Below are 27471 nucleotides of genomic sequence, written 5' to 3'. Positions count from 1 at the left end.
CTTTTTCCACACCCCTAATTGTAGGGGTCTAAATTTAAAAATATGAAGATTTTTAATGGCTGAGTACACAATTAACAAGGATTTGGGGTCTAATATGACAAAAACCCTTCCAATTATATGGCGTCATACTGAGTCTCCTCCCGTCTCTCTCTCTCTCTCTCTGGAGGTTTTTTGTCCAATAAAAATTCTAACCGATGACCTCAAAAACCCTAATCTGAGCTCGATTGTTGAAGGTAAATCGACGCTCTGTTTCAAATTTATTCGAATGATTTTAGTGTCGGTCACTGAAACTGTACTGAAACTGTTCGAATCTGATCAGTTTCTTGTAACATTGCTTCTAATGCTGCGACGTAGAAGAATACCAATCTTGTTTGATTCAGTGGTTATAATTCTTGAACTTTGGAGTAGCTGATAGTTGAATTCCTGAGCAAAATTTAATTTTGATGAAAATTTCGCTGTGGGTGATTATGCATTTGTACACTTCCAACTGGAAATCTAATTTGTAGTACCGTTTATGCATTCTAATGTTTGGATCCCTTGTTCGTTCTTGGAATTTGTACTGAAAACTTTCACTTTGATTTATTAGCTTCTTAGAATTGTATTGAACCCTAAATGGCCTCCCTTTTATGCATATATTTTCTTATTTTCCCGGGGAAAACAGCGTTAAGTAATTGTATATCTCGAACCTTAGAGTACACGATATTTGAAATCCTAGACAAGATAATTTGGGGAAAATTTCTGTGTAGATCTGTTTGTACACTTCAACTGGAAATTTCACATTATTTACCGCGAGTTTGATAAGCGAAAAGGATTATTAGCTCAATGAATATATCAGAGTGTATTATGCTGTTGAGGGTTACTTAGATTTAGATTCTCGTCATTGCAGGATTCAAGAAATTCAGGCACAGGATCAGGCACTTATATGAATTTTTTTTGTGTGGGTGGGGGTGGGGGCTCAATAAGGATTAGAACCCAGTTGTTACTCTGAATCCGACTTGATGCAAAGATTGCCAAGTGAACTAAATTGAACCACAACATGCAAGTAAAGAGGAAAAGGCATCACACCGAACCTTTTAGATTACCGATTCAGAAAGAAGGATTCACCATTGATGATGAAATTTCCCATCTCACCAAGCTCAGATCAGAGCCCTGCGAGAAAATGCGAAGGGGCATGCCAAATGGAAGAAAGCTGCCTATATCGACCGCCAAGATGATAGCAGGAAGGGAAGCTAATTTGTCTGGAAGGGGCAAGTTTTCTTCAGCTGATTGCTCCCATGTCCTCGGACGATATCTTCCTGTCAATGATCTTTGGTGTTTCGATGGCATGGATAGTAAAGCATACGTCTCCCAGTTCTCTGCTGATGGTTCCGTTCTTGTTGCAGGGTTTCAGGTATGAATTCTGGATGTGTGATTGAACTATTAAGTTTGAATAGGAAGAATAGGAGCAAGTACTTCTTTTTTTTGGAGAAAAAGGACGGGGTTTCAAGTAAAACTCCAGCCTACTGTCATTCAATAAAGCACATGGTTGTAATACATACAAGCTTACAACCCCACACCAAAAAGGTGTAAACTGCTCCATGGTCTTAGTATAGGAACACGTACTATGATAAAGTAAAGTGTATTGCGGTTTCAGATTGGTATTACTTTACTATCATAGTATCAAACGCAGAAAACCCTAAACTGGGTCATGCATGCATTGTTATCCACTAAAAAGAATTGCTTGCATAGCTAGTATGATAAGTGTGAAATTGCATATTTGAAACACTTCTAGGCAACATCTTTTAAAACCTTCATTATGCAATTACCTTGACACTGATTGCTTAGGTTTAAGATACACATTACTCGGGGTTAGAGACTTCTGCTAGTAGGTAATCTTGTCAATGTTGTCATCATCCATTTTAACAGCATAATCTTGTGCTTCATCATAGCTAGTAGAGAGGTTCCTATGCTAGGTTAATTTAGTTCAAGAATCATGCCTTTGCTAGTTCAGATCTCCTTTTGCTTGATTTTAAGTCATAGTGAAGCAAAAAGATGTTAACCCTAAATTTCACGGGGATTTCCTTTAGCTCAGTGAAAGTATTAAGTTCAGCAATTATCCAATCGCTAAGCCTTCTCTGTGTATTTTTTCCTTTTTTGTTTCAATTACATAAACAGGCGAGCCGTATCAAAATATACAACGTCGACAACGGGTTGAAGTTGCAAAAGGATATCATTGCTAAAAGTTTGGAGTGGACAATCACTGATACATCCCTTTCACCTGATCAACGTAATCTGGTAATATCTCCCACATATTGGTCAATGTAGCTAAATGTCTATTATTGCTTTGCAGATATTAAGCATACTTAGTGAGCATATATAGCGTGAGCATGCTCTGCATTATGGAAAGGTAGAATTCTTCATTAAATATTGGTTGGCCTATGATTTAATAGTTGGCCAATGATTTAATAGTTGAGGCTTGAATGCATCCTCTTCAACATCTACATGTATATCATATGACAGGATATGTCAAATATCAAACATAGAATATAATATCTCTTTTGCTCTCCTTTTCAGTCATTATTCTTCATTTTCTTTTTCGCGTTATATTTTAATATGACAAAGTTGCTCTGAAATTTACCGCAAAAATCACTTACCCATCTCAAGAAATCTGCAAAGTGGGGTGGCTGCAATTATTTGAACCATATGACCAGCCAAAACCAGTTTATAAGTTCATTTCTTTGATTACCTGGGAAGAGATTGAAATGCGCAACTACCTAATTAGACAAAAGTGTAAGATTTACCCTTAGATAGTTAGATGCCTGATATCAGGAAACCTATTTGACATAATTCGGGGGATTTCTGTATTTAAGTTGGCCATATACAAGCATATGTACTTATTTCAGGTCAGGGATCATATTGCAAGTTTTTCAAAGGCTTGGACTGTATCATATCAGAATTTGATCATCAACTTGAAGATCCTTCTTGATTTCTTTAACAATCGGAATGAAATGGTTTTAGCAGGTATGTACAATGGGAATGATGCGTTGCTAAACGTCTAATGTTTTAAAGCTGGCTGGTATAACTAGTACCGTGTAATGAATGTTTTGATGTAGTTGTTTTTAGTTAAGTAGATGTATCAAGAAATTGAAAAAAAATTGTATTCTCTGGTCAAAGAATGTAATATAGTTTTCCAGTCCGTTAGGTGCACTCCAACCTTGGTTGCGTCTTTTCCCATTCATGCCAAATCCAAATTGTTAAGGATATACCGTACTAAATTATTGCTAATTATATTCTGTAAGCTACTCTTACATTGAGGATCACAATTCATTAGAGTCTCTGAATAAGTGAAGTGGTGGTAAATGGTGGAGGTGAAATGATATGGTACAATCTCATAAAGGTGGTGTTAATAAATTGAAGGAACTTGTAGGTGTGAGTTACATGGAAATCGGAACAATAGATAATGATTCTTAAATAGAAGACATGAGAATGGAGATACACTTGCTACAAGACTGATAGGTAACTGGCAATTTGGAGTATTATGCATTATCTACAAATATTTATATGCATTAGGGTGGCAACGGGTAAGATAAAGGTGAGAGTTTTACCATTACCCTTAACCTATATACCAAACTACCCTTACCAGATGTAGGGTAGGGGTCTTGCCTTTATCCTTAGCCTTATTCATTATATGCGACCTATTACCCTTACATTAATAAATAATGATAAAAGTGTAATTATCCTATACTATAGGGTAACAGATAAATACTTTTATTTACCCTGGTAAACGAGGTATTTTCCCCCTTTATCTCACCAAAGTATCTGAGTTCTGAAACTGAAGCTTCCATGAAACATTTGGAAATTTTTTCTGAGCAACCATGGACAAGATTGGAACTTGCTGCAACCATTGAAGGAAATTAGCAGATGTATGAAACCTGCACTTCTTAGTCATGCAATTTGAGATCGTGTAACCTGGCAGAAATCCAAATTTTTTGTGCTTTTGGTTGCCCATTCTTTCCCTGTTAATAATAGATTTCATTATAAAACATATTTGGATAAGCAAATAGATGACCACACAGCCCCAAACACACCCACGCACACACATGCACACACCCACACTCACGCCTGCCAACGCGCACGCCCGTCTCCCACCATACCCCCCCCCCCCCCCCAATATCCACACCATCACACACATCACATACACACAATTAAATTTGTAATGGTCAAGTTGTCAGGAAGACCTAATAGGAAGAAAAAATCTCTCAACAGTAATACTTTAACGCTAGTGGCAGATCCCAAAAAATCTTGGGGAAAAAGTCGGGGGGGGGGGGGGGGGGCAAAGTTCTATTATCTCTTAACATAAAATTATAAAAGTATAGCTAATGGAAATGCACTCAGTACACTTTAAATGAGCGAATTCAGTTCCTACATAGATTGGGGTGCACTTTTCAGAATTTATGTCTGTGTCTCTTTTTTTTGCCTTCTTTTTTTTGGTTTTTTTTTTTGCCCGGGGGGGGGGGGGGGGGTGCAGATTGAAAATATTACAACAGTCTATATGCAATTCCAAATTTTAGGGGCTTAACTTAACTGCACACCAACACATGAATCTAAATCCACCCCTGCTTAAAAGTCTAGATGTTGTAGCTTGTTGTAGTAAGAGGATGCTTTAAATCACTTGATACTGAAAAAAGAACTGGGGCTTTGAGAGAATTCGTGCCTAAATGCTTGCCAAAATATGAAGTAGAAAGGCGGAAGCTCTTCACCCAGTAGACTTCCCATGCCAAATTGCTGGCTATATGCTTTGATGTTTGATGTTTGATGTATACATAAGAAAGAAAGACACATTTCTTGTTCAGGGGTGCTTTAAGACGTATTTGTCCTCAAGCCTATAATTGCAACTTGCAGTCATCAAGAACATGCAAAATGTATATGCTACTGCTAATGCAAATGTATTTATTATTTAGTGGTTGACTTGTTAGGGCATATATTTATTTTAAAGTCTAGGTGTGGTGCTAATAGCTTTATTTTGCATTTTTATGTTTCCCTACCACATTTTATATTGCAGATTTTCAACAACTGTATAATGAGATGCTTAACTAATTTTAATGCTTTTTCTTTTGCAGGTCTACTCCAGTTTGTCACCACTTGTTCATATTGTCAACGTAGAAACTGCTGGAACAGAGTCACATGCTAATATTACTGTATGTTTTATTTTCATATTGTAAAAAATATTCTCCTACTTATTTCATAAAAGTCCTCAAGGAAACCCATCCCAACTTAATAAAAAAATAAATATAAAAAGAAAATAATTGATAAAAAAAGGAGAGAAAAAGCCCTAAAATTAGATTATACATGTGATAAAAAGAAGCCCTACAACCACCTAGATCATCACCCAAAATGCATAGTGATATCTACCACCATCCAGTTCAGGACCAAGATGTGTTTGAAGAATGTTATTGGGAGGAATAACATTGTTACTGCCGGAATCTTGGTAGACTCAGTATACTAGCCATTTTTGTCCAATTGTCTTGCATTTCCATTTATATACTACATAGTTGTGTACAAGGACATTGTATTTTATATGCAAATGTTTTTCGCTGTCTCAACAATTATTTTAATTTACATATTTCTGAGGATTTTAGTATAGTTTTTCAAATTAATGAAAACTTTTTTTTAAAATGTTTTCATTTTCACTGAGGGGCAAACTGGTAGTTTTACTTATTTATTAGAGTTACTTCTTTGTGCATCTAAAATTTACGCTTTCTCATGACGTGCTCCTATTTATTTCTTAACATCACAAACTGAAACAATGTAAGTGTCAAGTTCTCCATTGATTAAAGTTGGATGGACAAGGTCTTATATCAACTTAAGTGAATACTAGCTCGACTGTTAATATACATGTATGTATATACATATGTGTGTTGCTTCAACAGTTTTCTGTTACTACTTCAGTTTAGTTCAGGATCTTTAGTTTGTAATCATTTTTTTATTATAAACAACTGTTAATTCTTTTAGTAACATTTTCTGAATTCACTCTTACTCTATCCATGCTACATCAACGTCAATGGCTGAAAGTTACTGCCTTCTATCATGTAGGATATTCATGATGGACTAGACTTCTCTGAACATGAAAATGATGACTTCTCATTTGGAATTTTTTCTGTAAAATTCTCAACTGATGGTAGAGAGCTTGTTGCTGGGAGTAATGATGACGCAATATATATTTATGATCTAGAAGCAAATAAAGTTACATCTCGCTTCGAAGCTCATTTGGTACCATTTCACTTTATATTGTGTTTTTGTTTGACCTTTAACTGAAAATCTTGAAATTTGTTATTCACTGTTTGCAAACATAGGTGAAGCCTGCTTGGCTACCAATTCTTTAGTGTTCCTCACTCAGTAAATGAACTTGGGCCTCCTCTTATTGAGGGATTGCATACAAGCTCCTCTTTGACATTTTCTAGACCTCTCCTATTCTTTTATATGTTGATATGCATGTTGTTGAGTTTCTCTTGTGGCCTTAAAAGGGGAAAAAGAAACTCATTAATATTTCATATCCTAAACTCAAGTAAGAGAGAAGAACAACTGCTATGTGAGTTTATGATATGTCTGGAATTAAAAAACTGATCAGGTTGATAACATGAAGGGATAAAATAAAGCTGGTTTGATGCATTATATTTAGATAAAACTTTAAGATTTAAAACGGACTGTCTTCAACTATGTTACCCGGGTACTTCATTATTGAAGCCGTACCCGTACCGGACACGTACCCGACACTTTCCCGTACCCAAACTTCATGGACACTTCTTGAATATATGCATGTATTTATTACAACATGTACTCAATTATACGATATATGTGTTAATTTAAAACACTTGTCAAAGACTTCCTGGATGTAGAGCTTACACTTCACATCCGTCTTTTGAAACTAATGGGATACGGGTCGGGTTCGTTTCAGTCCATACCCAAGTTCAAAACTATATAGTTAATGGGTTGTTTAGATGTCTAGTAAAAAATGAGTAGTTTACAATTCACGATAATCATTATTATAAAATAAACTCAAAAATGTGATCGAAATTTTAATTCTAATGACACATGAAGCAGAAAAAAATTATCTCATGTACATTATTAATTCAATATATATATGTAGTTTGAACCCGTACCTAACATTTTACAGTTTTGTCGTGTCCCCTACCCGTACGGTGGTACCCGCACCCGTACCAGTACCAATTTCCATGCAACTTAGATTTAGGTAATAATATTAGTTCTAAATTTTTAATTAAAGTAAAAAGAGCTTTCTATTCTATTTCCTATGCAAGGAATATAGTTTTAACTTTTGGAATATTGATCTAAAGTGAATTATTTTATATATATATATATAGCCGTGTCCCCGTACCCTACTTTTTACAAATTTGCCGTGTCCCGTACCCGCACCCGCACCCGCACCGGTACCCGTACCCGTACCTAGGCAACATAGGTCTTCAATGAGAAGAGATGAAAATAAGCACAAGTAGAGAGTATTTTACGAGGACTCCCTAGGGAATTTTAACATTTGAAGCCTTTCTTAATGCTGCAGTTATTATGGACTACAGGGCCTTATTGATGAACAGTATAAGGGACCCAGTTATGAATAGCAGGACGTAGTAAATGACTTTAGCCATGGTTGTTTTCTAATTTTCAGTTGTGGAGTTTCCTTGCAACTGTTGAAAACTAAATTTGATATTTATGAAAATTTACTGACAATTTTTATTTGGCAGTTTCTAAGATAACCAAGACTATGCTTAACGAGATCCATATATCAGTGAACGCTTCCCTGATGTAGGGCTGCTCTATGGGAACCTTTCTACACAGATTTTCCTTCAGTAGCTCATTTTTCTTGTATAATTTTACATAAAAACCTAAGAATACTGAACTGATTGGAATAATTAGGGCGTCATATCCAATTAAGAATCTTTGTACACTAAGTATAGGCTCATGATGTTTTTTCTGGCAGCAGCTGTCAGCATAAACATTTCAGCCGCAATGACAACCAGCACCTTCCTTTACAGTAGAATTCACACATTATTTTATTATTTAGAAGTCCAGTGTTGTTAATTTATTCCTTGAGCAATTGATACAAGGATTTTGATGGTCTGTTAAGTATTATATTCAAGGACCAAAAAATTGATTAGCAGCTCCCTTCTATAGATATTAAAGTTGTTTGATTGTTCGTAGTAATTATGAATGTTGCTTTTTCCTATGGATTACTATGGAATTGGAATGTTGAGAGAGCTCCACAAAATTTTTGAGCATTTGACTTAGGAGCTTTTTTAATTCTTAGACATTGTATAAATATAGACATGCCTGGTATATTGAAGACAGTTCTCCTATTTTAAGACACAAAGTCTTCATGCTATGTTTTAATAAAAGGCACAAAAAATAAAAAAGTTGTCATATAGTCAGAAAATTTTCACTATTATTGAAGTATGATAGCCGAATCTAGTTTGTAGAAAGCTTGACTGCTAAGCAAAATCCAAGTTTTAATGGGTCAAGAGTTTAGATATTACATACCAGTGTCATTGTGGTTTGGGCTGTGTATTTCAACTTTGGTGTTTAGTGTTAGCTGTGCCCCATTAAGTCACAAATGTCCTGTTTCATTGACATTTTGTTGTTCATCAGGATGACGTTAACACTGTGACTTTTGCTGATGAAACTGGGAATCTCATATATTCTGGGAGTGATGACACTTTATGCAAGGTAATATTTCAATGCCCCCCCCCCACCCCCCAACATACACATGCTCAAAAGAAGCGTGTGTTTCTTCAACTTGAAAAGTAAAAATAATGGTATTTATATCTTAGATGTGACTACTAGTTGAGGATTATGGAAGAGTATTTGTAGCTAGAACATCTACTCAGTGGAGAGCATTTACCTGACAAGCAAAAAACAAAAGTGAGAAGGTATTTACCTTGTATTATTAGCAACTGCACACTGTGGGGATGCTTGCACAATGTGGGGATGCTTTAAAGAGTAAAAGGTTTGATTAATAAATGCTAAACTAGCATTTTGTAGATTGTAATTGGTGAGGGATTTTTGTAATTTTATATGTTTTCTTCTTTGGTAAAATCATAGTTTTAAATGTCGACCAACATGTCAGAAATGTCGGCCGACAATGTCGGATCAGAGGCTAGAGCGAGTCAGCGACACGAATATGGCCATTTCAAGTCGGATATTGTTTTTGAGGTCCATGTCGGACATGTCGGGCGATATTGCGGACATATTGCCGGATTTTCAGCCTTGACAAATCAAAAATTGGCCGATTTTTTATTTTTATTTTTATTTTTTTGAGTTGATAAGTACTGGGGTTTGGGTTTAGTAGTCAAAAGTAACCTGATTAATTCTTTTTTTAACTTTTTGTTCCCATAGTAACCCGATAGCATATAATACAGATTAGGACAAAGAAAAAAATATTGCTCTCTTTTCCACTGCGATCTCCTCTTGTTCATCTTCGTCTCTACAAATTGAAATTGAGAATACATAAAAGCGTGATGTAAACAATAAGTTTGAACCGTAGCTTGATTCAATTCAAAGTCTAACACTTTATGTTAATTTTATGCATAGCACTTTACTTTATGTTAATTTTATGCAAGGCACTTCGAAAGTTCTAGTTTGACAATGTGTATTTTATTACTTTATGTTAATTTTATGCAAGGCACTTCGAAAGTTCTAGTTTGACAATGTGTATTTTATTTATTTGTTGGCATAATATTCTAATGTTTCCCTTCAGAAAGTTCTAGTTTGACAATGTGTATTTTATTTATTTGTTGGCATAATATTCTAATGTTTCCCTTCAAGGAATGGAAAACGACTCGTGTCTTGATGAATACTCAACTCAAGTAGGATAAGTTATAACAAGACAAGTGCATTCCATCTTGATGACCAAAATTGAGTAAAAAAAATCCATCGGATATGGCAATCCGATATTTACTTATTTAGTATATGTCCCCCGACATATCCCTGGTTTTCGCTATACGGCATGAATTTTGGCTGTCCGACATGAATCCGATATCCGACATTTAAAACCTTGGGTAAAATATATTATAAGTATTCTGAAAATTTGTTGGGACTTATACAAATCTAACTTGTTATATTCTTCACAACATAATGCTTCTCATATATTCTATATATTAGTGTCCTCACTGTTGTAACTTATAGCTGAATTACAAGTTAGTCATTATGTTTCTGGGAAACTAATTGTAGGCTTTGTTCTAGTGTAGCATAATGACTAAAAGGTTGGTGCTATTTTCTCATTTAAATTTCAGCTCCTTCACGATATTACGTGTAGCATCATGTCCATGCTTCCTAGCATGTTTTTCTACTTTCTCTTCCTCCTACCTATTTACCTCAGGAATCAGAAATGTAATGTATTAAACATCCAGATCTGGGACAGGCGCTGCTTCTTCACCAGAGGAGGACCAGCAGGGGTCCTGTCAGGTCACACAGAAGGCATTACCTTTATTGATAGCCGTCGAGATGGCCGTTATTTTATCTCAAATGGCAAAGATCAAAGTATCAAACTTTGGGACATCCGGAGACTTTCTACCGATGCTAATAGGTAGGTGTTATTTACCATACTTCTTGTGCTGTCGCTAATGTGTTCTCTTTTAGTAGATGTATGATGTTGGATGATTGTTTTTGTTTTTTTGGCTCAACTGTGTTAACTGGTCTCTTGATCTCTGAATTCTGATCAATTTTCATTGCGACGGTATTAGGTTAAAGGTATCTATGTTACTACACAATGCTCATTCAGGTTGAGCTAGTCTGACAAAGTCCTTGTGATCATGGGAGTTTGCTCTAAGCATGAATTTTCAGCGTTTTCCTGTGGCCAAAGTCAAAATGACTTGTATAAATTCTAATTAGGTTACCACGCTATAGAATGCTGAAAACATGTTTCGCAAAATTGGACTGTCTAATGCAACCTGATATCTTTATTTATCAACCACCTTAATAAGCACAATGAATTCAAATGAAGTTTTTGAAAACTGCTACAAGTTTTTAGCCTTTTACTGTCAAGATCTTGGCCAACAACCTTTTGGTTCTTGGTTTCACACTGAAATCACATTTGTACTATGGACTTATCACTATCAACTAGTATAGAATTTTTTGTTCATGAAACTTGATTCATCATAATTCTTCAAGGGGCAGTACCTGTTTTCAAAAGCAGCATAATGATTTTGGTGCATTTCTTTTTTTCTATTATTGTCTTGGCCATTGTCAATTCCAGCACATTCTTTTGCGTCAGTGTTGGTTATTGATACAATTTCCTATTTGACTTTTACAGCTCCAGACCTAGAGCTTCTTTATGGGATTATAGATTGTCAGCGTACCCACGGGAGTATAGATATTTGAGACATCCAAATGATCAATCATTAGCTACTTACAGAGGTCACTCTGTGCTGCGTACTTTAATACGCTGCTATTTCTCCCCAGCACATAGGTGAGTAATAAACTTGTCTACTAAAATTAACTAGTTCTTATGCACGTGCAATGGACGTAGTTAAATATCTAAATTATTTATTTTTTTTGTTTATTTTCTTGCTATATAATAAGTCAGATTCATTTTGAGTTAATCTTTAAACATGAATTATTACATTTGCTATAAATTTTATTTAAATATTTTTTAAAATTTTATGAAATAGATTTACGTGTAAAACTGGGATTAATATACTTTTATATGCTTGCATAAACAACATTATTTTTTTTAATTTGTATATATCAAACTTCATGTAACATATTTGTTTATCGGATCAAATCATCAATCTCCAATTTGTTTATCTTAGTCATTAAATGTATTGTTAAGTTTGAATTTTTTTTAATAATGTATTGTTGATGTGTTAATAAAATATAATCAAATACTTAATATTAAGATGGTTTGTATAAGCTCAGCACAGAGTATATATTTTTCACAAGACTGCGAGACATCTTAATTATTGATAGACTTAAAATAAAAAAATAAATACTAAATATTACCGGTGACTCTAGTGTAAGTTTATATGACAAAATCATTCACATAACCATATTAAAAATTTTGCATCAAAATCCCTTCAAAAAATTCCTAATTTTACTCAAAAAATTAAGTTCTACTATAAAATATGTAAAAAAATATTATCCTTTGTTCCTTCTTTTTTTCATATTTAATTGAGTCGAGATCAATCATTCTCCACCTTTATCTTTTTCTTGGACAATTTTACAGTGGTGTCTTCCTTGTTTATATCAATTGTGATATCGGGTTGGTAGATAATAAAGAGTAAAAGATAAGACAAGAGTCCAGAAATATATTAGGATATATTTGGATCAATGAAATTATATTATTACTCATAATTGATATGCATCAGAGACAAAATGTGTTGACAATCTTAAACTATTAAACATACTGTATGAGCCTTCTAACATAACTTTTTTAATGCAAGCAATCCTTAAGATTAATTTTAAAAATCTCTTGGGGTCAGGAATAAACAACTAACAAGTTTGCAGTGAAAGCTAGGAGAATGCAGTACATTCTTAAGAATTATTAATCTTTACTTAAGTTATTTATAATGACATTACCTCATTATTAACTAACTGCAAGGCCTAGTACATTATTTTTTTATTGGGCGTTCAGGGCAGACAGAGGGCCCGGGTGAGTCATCATCACAATGAATGTTATATAATTTAAGTACAAAGAAAAAAAAGGATTGATCAATGATGTAGTTGATGAGGGGGAAGCTCCAACAGCTTAATTTGGGTATATGGATATATTATAGATGGAGATGGAGAAGGGTGATTTTGGAAACAGTGAGTGTGTGGGGTAATTAATATGGTTTTTGTTTGTGTGGTTTTCTTCGTTCATTTTCAAGATATAGATAGTCCTGTGGATATATATAGCTATAGCATTACTATTCTCTTTTGTCTTTGTAGAAGAGTTTGGGTGAAAAAATAAATTATCTAATCCGGTTAAAGTAGGATCATATAAGTTAAGCCCATTCATGAAATTTATTTTAACCAATACTAACATGTAAGTATTACAATTAGCATTAAGATCTAAAATACGTGTGAGATTCTCTTTGATTTTTATACAAATAATATCTATTTAAATAATAATAGTATAATTAAACTTTGTGATCTAAAAAAAAGATCAAATATACAATATAATTAATTGCTTTAAAATAATCTGATCTAATCTAATAAGAAGAAAATAGATGAAAGTAATGTAAAAATTATTGCAATTTCATAATTCATAATCTTTAAACAATTTAATCTAATAATCTAATCTAATAAGAAGAAAATAACAAAGACACATATTTGTTGAAGGAGATAAAAGTGTTATGAAAATTATTGAAATTTCTGATATAAAAAAAGATCAAATATAGGATATAATTAATTGCTTTAAAATAACCTAATCTAATCTAATAAGAAGAAAATAGATGAAAGTGTTATGAAAATTATTTATTTCTTAATTTAAAAAATTAAATACTCGATATAATTAATTACTTTAAATTAATTTAATCTAATCTAATAAGAAGAAAATAACAAAGACACATATCTATAGAAGGAGATGAAAGTGCTATGAAAATTATTGTAATTTCTTGGCTTATATAATATTGGCATGTGATGTTACATGTGAGAGAATAACATTTGCAAATAGAGTTCTATTTAAATAATAATAATATAATTACAAATAGTATCTATTTAAATAATAATAGTATAATTAAACTTTATGATCTAAAAAAAGATCAAATATACAATATAATTAATTGCTTTAAAATAATCTGATTTAATCTAATAAGAAGAAAATAAATGAAAGTGATGTAAAAATTATTACAATTTCATAATTCATAATTTTTAAACAATTTAATCTAATAATCTAATCTAATAAGAAGAAAATAACAAAGGCACATACTTGTTGAAAGAGATGAAAGTGTTATGAAAATTATTGTAATTTCTGATATAAAAAAGATCAAACATACGATACAATTAATTAATTTAAAATTACCTAACCTAATCTAATAAGAAGCAAATAGATGAAAGTGTTGTGAAAATTATTGTTATTTCTTAATATGAAAAAATTAAATACTATAATTAATTGTTTTAAATTAATCTAATCTAATCTAATAAGAAGAAAATAACAAAGACATATCTATAGAAGGAGATGAAAGTGCTAGAAAAATTATTGTAATTTCTTGGCTTATATATATCGGCATGTGATGTTACATGTGAGAGAATAACAATTGTAAATAAAATTTTATTTAAATAATAATAGTATAATTAAACTTTGAAACTAATTATGTAGTACCGTGAACTACTTGAAGTTTAGTCTGTGAGAGATCGTCATGTTGTGTCCTCAGATCGTAACCATTTATTTTAATTTTTCTTTTTATAATTTTGAGATCGACTCCTGTCTCTTTAATTTGTTTGGTGGAGTTTGTAAATATCTCATCCATATTATATACATTTGTAGGTCTGCGTTATTCCTAGGTTCGACCTTTGGGGTAGACATTATTTGTTTCGTTAATTTGTTTGGTTTTTGCATATACATCATTCATCTTGTATACATTTGTAAAGTTGGTATTTAATAATTTCATTCGGGTTTACATTTCAATTTAAACTATATCCATATCTTCATACTATGTATATCCAATAAGAATTCATCAATTTATCAACTTACTCTTATTTAATGGATTAGTATTTTAATTTCAAGGGTATTTTTGTCTACCGAAAGATTTTCCCGAACTCGTGCTTTTAAAGGAAGTATGATTTCACTATGCCCTCACTTTCATGTGCTCATTTTAATTGTTGGTAGATGTAAGTTATTACAATCAGGCTGCATCAGAAGTACGAATTGATTTAGATTTTTGTCTCCTGTACATGGAGGTGAGCACGGTTGTCTTTGGGAGTTTCGACCTTGCCTGCTGACCTGAACTCAACAGTCAGAATTCTGCTGTAATAACTAGGTTGATCGGATTACCGTCATATAGATGGTTCTAGTTTGACTCAGACCCTTTACCAATTTGACCCTGGTTGACCTTTTTTTACTTTTTCTTTTTTTGGCATGAACGGCTAGCAGTGTATTCAATATCAAGTATGAAGCGGTTACAAACCCAAAACAAAGTCTCCGATTCAATAGGTACTGTACAGGCACCTATAGTATCAACTAAAGAAAACATCTATGATACTATGCATAAAGAATCAACCATCTCTATGAAAACATTTTTATATACGCTATAGTCTACCTCTTCTCAAGAAAGAATCACCCAGAATATAAAAGCTGCAGCAAGGGTCTTCAATCTTTTAGAAGCTTTTCCAAACTGAGCTGCACAGAAAGAATACCTCAAAGATCCCTAAACACTCCCCTACTTTGAGAAATAAGGTTGAATATAAAACTAGCTGAACTAATCTCTATTACTGATAGATTCCCTCATGCTGTCTACTTTAATAAGTTGGATTTTGAAGAAAGATTACCTTATCTCTCTTAGCCTCTGTATGAGGTACACAACTGATTCAAGTGGTTTAGAGGTTCATTTTGTTCCAAGCATCAAGCTCCATACCTGTGCTCTTCAAATTTCTTTTCTAAACAAAAAGCTCTTATGATAGAGTACACAGGAAGAAAATGTGTAACAAAGATACTGGTATTTTAGTTATGCAGAAACTTGAAGAGATTTTTGAGCTTGTGCACATGTATCAGGCTCTTTAAATTTTTTTTCAGTTTCTTGTCACTTGGTTAACATCACTCATAGATGGCCCAATGTTAGATTTGATTATCAGTCATATGGAAGAGTTAGTAAATTCGTTGCTGGGGTTCAGTAAATTCTATGCTCTCAGCTCTGAGCATTGCACTGGTTACAGTTTTATTTTGTTTTGTGGAGGTTGGGGGGAACACAAATGATGATTTGAGGAGGAATCTGGCTGCAGTTTATTGTTAATTTTGTTTATGGTGATAATTCGGCTATAAGTTTGAGTTCAAACGTAACGGAGCAATAGAGCATGTTTCTCTGATTTCAAAGACACTGATTACTTTTTAGCTGAAGGATGTTTATTTAATTTGCATAATTTATGTATTTGTCTTCATGGATGTTTCAGCACTGGCCAGAGATATATTTACACGGGATCCCATGACAAGCACGTTTATATTTATGATGTGGTACGTACTTCTGTCCTTTTCTCTCTGTTTTATGTAACTATTTGATCTCCTTTCAGAATAAGCAACCCACTACTTAGCTAGCAGTGGTCAGATGTATACAATTCATTGTTAGGCTCTGCTTCAATTTGTAGAAAACTATCCATACAATGAGGCAACCAAAATAGTTTAGGTCTGCTATTATCATCTTTCATAGATCTGAATATAGGTGGGCCTACTGTTGTGCTAATTATTAGGAGCTTTTTGGTGGACCGATATATCATATGCAAGCTTCTGATAGGTTAAATTTTTAGTCTCTCAAAAGAAACGGCAAGGTCGTATCTAAGTTTTATGAATAGAGAAGTGCTTCCATATCCACCATTTGAAACTGATCTATTTCTAAGAGACCATTAACTGTAAATATTAAAACAATGAGCTGCCCGCCCCCCCGCCCCCCCCCTGGCCTTCGTTTTGGCTTTGAACTAAGTATCTGGGAGGGATGATAAGGTTTATTTTATATGCCTACGGTGTGTGATAGACCCTTTTCAAATGATAATTCTACCGATTTGTTGGTGTGTGTGTGTGTGGGGGGGGGGGGGGGGGGGGGGGGGGGGGATCCCTACAAGAAATACGATACGATAATGTTTTGGTTTTCTTTTGGGTTAATTGCGGATGGACCCCCTGTACCATTGCCCAATTGCGCATAGATCCCCTGTAGTTCTATAGTTGGAGATATGCCCTCTGAGTGACTTTTTTACTCTTTTTACCATCAGAGAAAGAGAAATTTTTTTTGGGTGACAAATATGCCTCATGAGGGTAAAAGAGTTGAAAGAATTCACTCAGGGGTCTATCCACAGTTCAGTGATATAGTACAATGGGGTTTGTCTACAATTGGGTGATGGCACTGGAGGGCAATCTGCAATTAAGAACTGATGTGAGTTTAGGAGTTAGACAGTTCAAATTGTGGGTAAAGAAACGCTTCTCACTTGTTAAACTGCATAGACTACCAACGTGATGATATATGAGAATGTTATGAGATGATGTTTTGCATTTGTTTATCTTGACACTATTTCAGGTGACTGGAGACCAAGTTGCAAAACTCGCCTTTCATAACGCTGTGATTAGAGACTGTAGCTGGCATCCATACTACCCTATGCTTGTAAGCTCTTCTTGGGATTGTCAAATTGCTAGATGGCAATTCTCGGGCTCCGATGCAGTTCCTTCCGTTGTTGACAATAAACGCCATCGACGGCAGCAGGCTGAGCAAAGGACACTTCCCTGATGCTTTAATAAGGAGAGACACTGACAAAGGGGATCAAGATCATGTACTCTATATTTGTGAGATCTTTATCATCTAGACTACCCTATATGATGAGGCCTCAATTCCTTTGTAAAGAATATTTAAGTATGATTATGGTGTAAATATTTGTAAGCATCTTCTTGGTGCAGTCAGCTTACATTGCCATGTAAATAAGACTGAAACAATGTAAGAAACCTGAGAAGCGAAGTCATATTTCTTGTTTCTGTTATGCTATTGAAATCATCTTGTCAAAATACTTCTACCCTAGGTTTTCCTTTAAGATATCTAATTGGTTCATGCAGGCAAATTAAAGTTTTTTTGATTCAGGAGAGAGAAGTATTATATCAGAGGTCGCATTCATTTTGATATCTGAAACTCTTGGAAGCCTGTGTGTTATATACTGTAACTTTCAGTCTACTCATTAAACAAATCTGAATGTTAATGCTTCGTTTTGGATACCATGGTGTTTTCTTTATTGTGTTTTTGTAAAAAAATACCACGAAGTTGTGTTTTTTCCTTAAAATGTTTTCAAAATACCATGTTTAGTATTTTTGGTCAACACTAGTTTAACTCATTATAATATTAGTATTCATATTATTAATATATTATATATTAATTACAATAAAATATATTATAAATAAAATGTTATAATATTTAGTTTATATTATTATAGTATTATAAGTATTAAATGTAATATAATAATATTGTATAATGTATTATAATACTATATTGTACTTTAATGAGTTATATTATATTATAATTATTACATATTATTTTCAAATAATTATATATTTAATTATTTTTTATATCAATTTGTTATTGTTGTATATTATATTAATATTTTTATAATAATGTTATTTTATTATTAATATAATATTATACTATTATTAATATAATATAATATAATACTATTATTCATAAAATATAATATTATTAATAATGTTAATATTATGTTATTACTAGTATGTTATTCATAAATTAATATATTATAAATATTTTAATATTATATAATATATTATAGTTTTTAATATGTTAGAGTTTATTAATAGTACTTTAATAATATATTAGTATTTATGATATTAATAAATATTATTATATTATGAATATATTATTTTTACATATTATAGCAATTATACTATTGTAGAGTATATTATTATTATATTATTATATTATTATTAATTTTTTATTAATTTTATTAGTTTATTTATATTTTATTATTATTTATTTATTATATAATACATTATTAACATATTAAGTATTGATATTTATATGTTATCTCAAGTTCATGAGTTAAAAGAAGAGCAAAGTTTTTTATCGCAAGTTTTTAATATGTATTATAATATTTATTTTATATAATACAGTATAGTATAATATTTTAAACATGTTGATAATAACTCTATATTAATTACATTTAATATATATTGTTAGATATTATATTAACACATTCTCCAACTCAGAACCAAAACATCAAACTTAAAACACCTAAAAGGTGTTTTGAAATAAGTGTTGTGTTTTTGGTTGGAGGATAATTTAGTTCAAAAAACACTATAGTTTCTAAACACATAGTATTTTGTTTTTGACAAAAATATCATGGAAAAAGTAAAATGCCAAGGTATCCAGTCGGAGCCTAAGAGTTTGCTTTCCGTTCTCATGTGATGCAACGTGGGCCAAATCAAGAGAGAAAACACTGCACAACTTCAGCTCTGTGCAATGATCAAATAATGAACGAAACAACAAAGGTTCTTTTTATCCTTGCATCAAAACATTGGATTACATATGAAATGATCATTTCAGCAACAAGAAAAACTCTCAACTAATCCTACTCTTTTGCCTTGGTTCCTCAAATATCTCTAAAAATACCAAACGCAGAGCAAAACATTTACCGTCCCCTCGCTGCATAAAAGGAGATTGCAGCAAGAGCGGTAGTTGCCGGATACAACCACATGAACAACCCCTGCTGCTTCTTGTTCTTCTTCAAGACCTCAATCTCTCTATTCATCTCTTCAAACTTCTCTCCTCTGCTCTTAAAAGCTCCTTTACTTCAAGACCTCAATCTCTCTATTCATCTCTTCAAACTTCTCTCCTCTGCTCTTAAAAGCTCCTTTAATCCTCTCCATCTCCTCTGCGAATGGACATCTCTTCAAACTTCTCTCCTCTGCTCTTAAAAGCTCCTTTAATCCTCTCCATCTCCTCTGCGAATGGACGAATCCTCTCATCATCATCATCGACAAAGCCATTCTCTTGAGCATTTTCACCTCCATGTACAGCCCCCGTGGTAGTCTTCAGCAGCGAGAGAACTTTATCGGAAACCATCTCAGAATCTTTCATCTTCTTCATCATGAGAGACTTCTCATTTTCTTTCTCTAGGACAAGTGCATCCATTGATGCCTTGAGCTCCTCGAGCTCTTTCAGACACTCATCTTTGCTCTTCTTTAACTCACGAACTTGCGATAAAAAACTTCTCGATTCCTCTCTTTGAACACCTAATTCCCTCTCAACTGTATCTCTCTCATCTTGAAGCTGAATGCTCTTCTTCTCAAGATCTGAAACATGTAAGCCAAGGTTTTCTACTTCTTTCTTCAATCTAACAATATCCACATCTTGCTTTGTTTTCACATTTTCAAACTGATCCTTCTCCACTGAAATCTCTCTGATCTTCGAACTCAAACTGTCCAACTTCATCGTAAGCTCCCCAATCTTTGCTTCAGCCTCCTCCTCCTTGTCTTTAACCTCCTCCTCCAATACACCAACCTTTTTCTTGATTGCATCGTTCTCACTACGCAGCTGGGTGTTCTCTTCACTATAATATCCACATGTCTTCTCAAGCTCTAGCACATTCAGTTGAAGCTTTTCTACCTCTCTCTTCAATTCAAGAATCTCAAGCTCTAGCACATTCAGTTGAAGCTTTTCTACCTCTCTCTTCAATTCAAGAATCTCCATCTCTTGCTCAGCTTTCTCCTTCATTCAGTTGAAGCTTTTCTACCTCTCTCTTCAATTCAAGAATCTCCATCTCTTGCTCAGCTTTCTCCTTCAAAGCCTTATTCTTCTCTCGTGAAACCTCTTCTATCTTCTTCTTCGATTCTTCCAACTCCGAGGTAACAACTCGAATCTTCAACTCAAACTCTTTCTTCTTCTCCTCCTCGTCCTTCTCCAAGATGCAAAGACTCACCCGCAACTTACCAATCTCCTCACGGGCTTCCCCATTCTTCTCCTGTAACTCAAGAATCTCAGCACTCAACCCTTCTTCTTTGCCCTTCAACATGCAAAGCTCATCCTTTGAAACCCTAATATCACCTTCCAATCTCTCTTTAACCGCCAAAGCTCTACGACCCTCTTCTTCCAACGATTCGATCCTTCTAACTTTTTCTTCCATTTCATCCCTAATCGACTTAATCTCCGCCCGCTGCTTTTCGCCGATCTCCTCCTTCTCTTTCTCCACATCCTCCATCATCTCTCTCAGACACTCGAAGGCTTCCTCTTTCTTCGTCAATATTCTCTCCATTTCATCTTTTTCAACCTCCATTTCCCCCAATTTCTCCCTAATCTCCACATTTTCCTTCTCCAAAACCCTAACTTTCGCCTCGAAACCCCCAGCCTCACTCTTCCTCAGCTCAACCTCCTCCTTCAACAAGCCCCTCTCCGAAGCAACACTCTCCAGCTCTTTCTTCATCCCCTCCCTCTCTCCGCTCAAAAGCCCCAGTCTTTCCTGCAAAGCTCTCGCCTTTCCCGCCGCGTCAGCGAGCGCCGACACGATCACGATCCTGCGGACCTCTCGCTCGAGATCCGAAACAAAGGGCCGGGACTCCTCGACGTCCTCGATCTGGGCTTTGAGCTGATCGATCCGGACCCGCTTCTCCGTGGTTTCTTGAATGAGCAGCTGGTTTAGGGTTTTGAGGTTGTCCATTTTTTTGTTATCAGGGGAGAGGTCCCTGGGGCTCTCGGATTCGCGGGGTTTGGTTGAAATGGCTGAGGATTTCTTTCTCGCCATTAAAGATTGGATCTTGGAAGAGGAGGAGAAAAAAAAAAACAAGAGATAAGGGCTAGGGTTTTTGTGAGGATGAGAAAAAGTTAGGGTTTTGAGGAGATAAAAGAAGAGGTTTTATATTTTTTTAAATAACGCCTTGGGTATCGAACCGTTGGGGTTCGAAATTTGAAAAATCTTACCGGCTGGTCGTTTTCCCACTGGGTTTCTTCCGCACGGGTCCTTGTCTATTTGGAAATTGCAGGGTCGTGCGAAATGGGCGTGAAATGAGGGTATATTTGCAAGGCTTTGGGGGCGTATGATGCAAATAATTTTAAGCGACTAGTTTGATTGGTGATGCTTCGATTACCGAGTAGCCTCTTTGAATGCAGAGATCTGTAGGGTCCTTACATTGAGGAAACTGTTTGCATTCATGTGTATCTCATAAATGTTAAAATTATTGCTAAAAGAGTAAAATCTTAATTAAAAACGGTTTTTTTATAGAGTGTTTATGGACACTCTATAAAAGAGAAGAGAGAGAAAAATAACTGTCTCCCTGATTTGCATTAATTTCTGTGTATAATTTATTTCTCTCTATCTCTCTCCTCTCTTATAGGATCCTCATGGGCACTCTATAGAAAAACCGTAATACATCCCCTCCAAATTATCTCCTGAACCAGTGATATTTATTACTGAATAAGTATTTCGTTTCCTACTTCCTTTTTCGCCATTACAACATTTAAGCATTACCATATTTGGTTTGATATCTAACAAGGGGATCAATTTCAACACTCGGGTCAAAATGTTCTGTTTAACTTAATTTTGGTGCATAAAATAATGCAATTATAGATTTCTATACTTGCATTAAATTAGATATGTAACAATGGGCTCCTATATTTACGTTGGGCTTTGTGTAGGCTTGACTCCTCAGACAAAGGCCCAACTATATATTTCAACAGACACGTTTTCTGAACTCTAGAAATGTGCTTGAAGTCTTGCTGAACGGTCCTTATCGAACCCAATCAAAATTATTGAGTCCCAACATTAAAAAAAAATCCTTTATTAAATAGAAGTTTACTGTACTAAAGGCTAAATAGAAAAATTCTCCAAAGACCCAAAATATGGGACCAACATGACAAATAAGGTGTCCTCTCCTATTACATAATGAGTTGATCATCATTAATGATGACCAGCTCATTATGCAATAGGAGGGGAACACCTCACATGTTCCCCATGTTAGTCCCATATTTTGGGTCCATGTAGCAAAGCTCGACTAAATATTATAAAATCCTCCATTTATCAGAAAACTCCTCTTAACTTTCAAAATATAAGAAAATCTCACTTAACTTTAGGAATTATTAAAAAATCCTCTTTAACTTTGGGGTTTTATATAAGAACCCCCCCTCCCCACACACACACACACCCACACCCACCCCCACACACCAAATTAGTGGGATTTTCTGATGAAATTTCAAAGTTAAAGGGGATATTCTAATAAAATTTAAAAGTTAAAGAGGAGTTTTGTGATGATCCCTATACTCAGGAGGGGTTTTTGAGCTAAAAATTATGATTTGTAAATCTAACATCACATGCCCTTTCCACGACCAAATATATCATGTTGGGCCATCTTCTTGTGTTGTTACTATTCTCTGATATTTTTTGATACGCGGGCTGTCTTGGAAAAATCCCCTTAACTTGGTTAGTGGACTCTAACCCGTTAAGGGTTAAAATGGTGTTTGGCGAATAACTAGGCCAGAAATGGCCTAGGTTTTTTAGCTTAGGTCTTGTTTGGCAATAATTTAAAGCTGAGTCAGGGCTAAACCTGTCCCAATTTTTTACGCTATTTCTGTTTAGCAAAAAACTTGGCCATTGTTGACCTAGTGGACCGGGGGGAGCTGGTCCACAACTGAAATATTTATATGGGTTGAAACAAACTCAAGAGCTTGATATGGTTGCCTCTCATTTGTGAAAATCAATGATGGTTTGATTTTATACTCTTAAAGATGATTTTTAGTCCATAGTTCATGATTCTTGTATGTTTTGTAATCTCACTTTTGAACTATGAAAATTTTGTTTTGATTTGTTCTTTTGAATTCATTATATAGCACAAATAGATAATTCAAATGTCATATATGCTTTATAATGTATTCTATGAGTGGTTTGATCAAGTCATACAAAGAAAGTTCTCTTTATTGATCAAACATCGTTTTTGGATTTAAACTTTGATTTATGATTTCTTTTGGTTGATTTGTTTTCATTTGAAAACTTTTTGCATGATTCTCATGTTCTTATTCTTTTGATTTCATAAATCTATTCTTATACATGGTTTTTATGTTAGTATAATGAGACACTAACTTTATAATGACATATCATTATGTGTCATCATTATATATATTTTTTGAGTGGTGTTTAGCATATTTTTTTATCTATGCTTGCTCACATATATTTGCCTTGATCTTTATTGTATATTTTCCATAATGCATTTTGATAGGGGGAGCAATCCCTATACTTATTTTATACTCATCCATGCTTATTTGTAGGGGGAGCTTTCACTCTCTTTCATCTTTATGGTTTTTCCCCTTTTTGATGCTGTCAAAGGGGGAGAAATATTGTGAGTATATCTATCTTGTTTGCTTACATGCATGATTATTGTAACTTATATGTTAATTTACTTTCATGCATATATCCTTTTTGTAAATTGTTTGTCATCATCAAAAAGGGGGAGATTGTTGGCCTCTTTGTTTTGATGATGTTTAACAAACAATTTATAACTAATGTTGTGTGTCTAGTATTTGTGTTTATCTATTTATTGTTGTAATGACCGTGAATTTTGATACTAGTTAAAATGATTTTTCGGTATTTTAAAATATTTAATTATTATTTTTTAAAAAGAGTATTTGTATTTTTCTCGATTTTCTATAATTTTCTATGATTTAAAATTTTGATTATATATTTATTTAAAGGATTTTGTTATTTATAAATTTATTTTGTGCAGTAAAATTTTCTAGAATTAAATTGTTACGTTACCGGTACTATTACGTATTATTTTAAATAATATGTTGTATTGTTAATATTATTATGTATTATTTCGTATAATACTTTGTATTATTAATCACGTATTTTTGTATATAATTTATTGTATTATTTCAACTATTACATATTTTCTGTCGTATTAGTATAACTAGTACGTTTTACTGTGTATATAATTATCCCATAATTATTTGATTTTAAATGTAAGTAAATATATTTTTATTATTAATTATTCTTGTTTAATTATACAATGAAATCTAGTATCATATCCACTAAAACGAAAAAAGGACATGAGCATTGATGATTTCTAGTATGATGGATATGCATATTAAGCCTATTGATGCAAACAATTATCATAATGAAAAAAAGTCAATAATTTGGAGAAACCAGAAGCGACAAGGTCGTAAAGATTAAGTGAATCAAAATTGTGTTAATAGACTTAGGTTGTCTAATGGCATGTGGTCATTGTCTAAAAACTAATAGATTTAGAATTGGGGGTATATATCTAAGATCAGATAATTCATATTCATGTCTCTATCTGCAAAAGCAAATTTAATTATCCATATTTGAATTTGCATGGTTAGGATACTTTTATATTATATTGATATCCACGAGGATACGGATGTGGAATTTATTCAGATTATCTGAATCCATTTACATCCTTACTCCAGATTGTTCGCAGGAAAAACTGTTTTCTTCGTTAATGATTCCATTGATTACTTTGTTAACAGTTTATCGGTTACAAAGATCCGATCTTTTTATAAGATCCGGTTACAACGAGATCAAAGAAAAAATAAAGATTACAACTTTCCTTCTTTGTCGAACAAATCGCGAGATCCTGTTTTACGGTCTCTCGCTTCTGTGGGTTCTTCGCCTGCGCCGGGGTTAAACCGTAGACCACAGCATGATCTTCATCCGGTCGGATCTACACGGTATAGCGGGTGTTATCTCACGAAGGAAATAACAGCCGAGGGGATTATTTCACCAAGGAAATAATAGCCCGTAGTTATCGAAATCGACCAAGCGAAATCGAGACTCTTCTCGGGATCAAAGGCCAAGCTTTGATCCGGAGGGAAACCGTGTAGATCTCAGATCTGATCTCTCTCGAACTCCTGCCTTATTTAGCTTGGATGATCGCCAAGAACCAGATCTGAGAGTCCGAGTCTTCTAAGCTTGAAAATCCGAAGATGAGTTCTCAATCCGGCAGAGTTTCTGCTCCAAAAGTTCCAACCTCAAAAAATGAGCCCTCAAGTCCTATTTATAGGCACAAAAATGAGCCAAGGGGGTCTATTTATAGGCTCTCTTCACTGTGCCCTGGCACAGGTGGCCGAACCACCTAGCCACCAGAAGGTGGCCGAGGCACCGAGCCACCTCCTGGTGGCTCGGTTTTGGTCGAGCCACCAGGTGGTGGCTCGGCTTTGGCCGAGCCACCTGGGAGTGGCTCGGTTTTGAGAGTCCTCCAAATGTTGGTTTTTTTTGTTTTCCGGTTTATCCGAACTCTGATTTGTTGATCTGAACTCTGATTTGGCAGTAAATCCGCTTCGGTGTTCGAGTTTGAGCTCGGATCCTGATTTGATCTTGATTCGTTCGAGTCCGCTCCCGATCTTGATTGATGTAGTGGACTCTACGGTTGAATGATTCGTTGATTGATCGACCCGTACCGTCGTTTGCGTGCGATTCGTTAACCCCGTCACCTCATTAATCTGCTTCATCGCGTCTCATTTAGCTTCGATATTGTGGTTTAACGATCATTCTTGGATTCATCGCCCAGATGGTTCGTTGGTTTGTCGAATCACCGTGCCGAGCTGTGCTAAGGGACCCATAGGCAGTTTTATACGCCTACAGATACCCCCTCCAAAGTATTTCAGCCTCGTTCTTTTATAGAAGAGTCTGGAATACTTTGGATATGATTGTCCCAACCTTCAGTCGGTGTAACGGGACCTTGGAATGGCTTCTGTTCTTGATTCCTTCAATCCTTCAGGCTATTCGGTGCTTCGTCGAATGTCTGTAAGGTTTCCGGTGCTGCATTTATTGTCTGACCGTTGTTGGAATTTTGAACTTGAAGTCGATTCCTAATTTTCTGATCTTTAGCTCGTGTTTGTTGGTTCAACATAGAACTGACCATCGATTATTGGCGTTGAGTTCTCATTTGCGACGCGTTGTCCGGTGTAGTGTTGTTGAGTTATCCTTAAGAATATTTTTAGAAAAATATTCTCCAGAAACTTCTCAACCAAAAATAGGGAATAGTTTATACTCGTATACCTTATTGGAGTATTAAGAAGCAGTTTATACTCGTATACTTTTCGGAGTATTAAGAAGCAGTTTATACTCGTATACTTTTCGGAGTATTAAGAAGCAGTTTATACTCGTATACTTTTCGGAGTATTAAGAAGCAGTTTATACTCGTATACTTTTCAGAGTATTAAGAAGCAGTTTATACTCGTATACTTTTCAGAGTATTAAGAAGCAGTTTATACTCGTATACTTTTCGGAGTATTAAGAAGCAGTTTATACTCGTATACTTTTCGGAGTATTAAGAAGCAGTTTATACTCGTATACTTTTCGGAGTATTAAGAAGCAGTTTATACTCGTATACTTTTCGGAGTATTAAGAAGCAGTTTATACTCGTATACTTTTCGGAGTATTAAGAAGCAGTTTATACTCGTATACTTTTCGGAGTATTAAGAAGCAGTTTATACTCGTATACTTTTCGGAGTATTAAGAAGCAGTTTATACTCGTATACTTTTCGGAGTATTAAGAAGCAGTTTATACTCGTATACTTTTCAGAGTATTAAGAAGCAGTTTATACTCGTATACTTTTCAGAGTATTAAGAAGCAGTTTATACTCGTATACTTTTCAGAGTATTAAGAAGCAGTTTATACTCGTATACTTTTCGGAGTATTAAGAAGCAGTTTATACTCGTATACTTTTCGGAGTATTAAGAAGCAGTTTATACTCGTATACTTTTCGGAGTATTAAGAAGCAGTTTATACTCGTATACTTTTCGGAGTATTAAGAAGCAGTTTATACTCGTATACTTTTCGGAGTATTAAGAAGCAGTTTATACTCG

The 27471-nt window shown here is 34.3% G+C and overlaps 2 protein-coding genes across 2 annotated transcripts; one reads left to right on the top strand and one right to left on the bottom strand.

The window, feature by feature from the left end:
• LOC109831751 (LEC14B protein-like) lies at window positions 146-17637 on the top strand. Its single transcript, XM_020399154.1, has 10 exons — window positions 146-233; window positions 887-1390; window positions 2155-2274; window positions 5100-5177; window positions 6073-6249; window positions 8635-8712; window positions 10395-10570; window positions 11297-11452; window positions 16072-16132; window positions 17184-17637. Exons 2-10 carry the CDS (start codon window positions 1037-1039, stop codon window positions 17388-17390), a joined length of 1407 nt encoding a protein of 468 aa, XP_020254743.1. The 5' UTR covers window positions 146-233; window positions 887-1036; the 3' UTR covers window positions 17391-17637.
• LOC109831750 (uveal autoantigen with coiled-coil domains and ankyrin repeats-like) lies at window positions 19128-21494 on the bottom strand. The gene is given in 4 exon segments (XM_020399153.1): window positions 19128-19389; window positions 19457-19542; window positions 19544-20249; window positions 20377-21494. Coding segments are annotated over 4 exon segments (1914 nt in total). The 5' UTR covers window positions 21397-21494; the 3' UTR covers window positions 19128-19287.

Source organism: Asparagus officinalis, chromosome 2 (assembly GCF_001876935.1).
Source record: "Asparagus officinalis chromosome 2, Aspof.V1, whole genome shotgun sequence".
Taxonomy (NCBI): Eukaryota; Viridiplantae; Streptophyta; class Magnoliopsida; order Asparagales; family Asparagaceae; genus Asparagus; species Asparagus officinalis.
The sequence above is the reverse complement of the archived record's forward strand: the minus strand, read 5'-3'. Positions and strand labels throughout refer to the sequence as shown.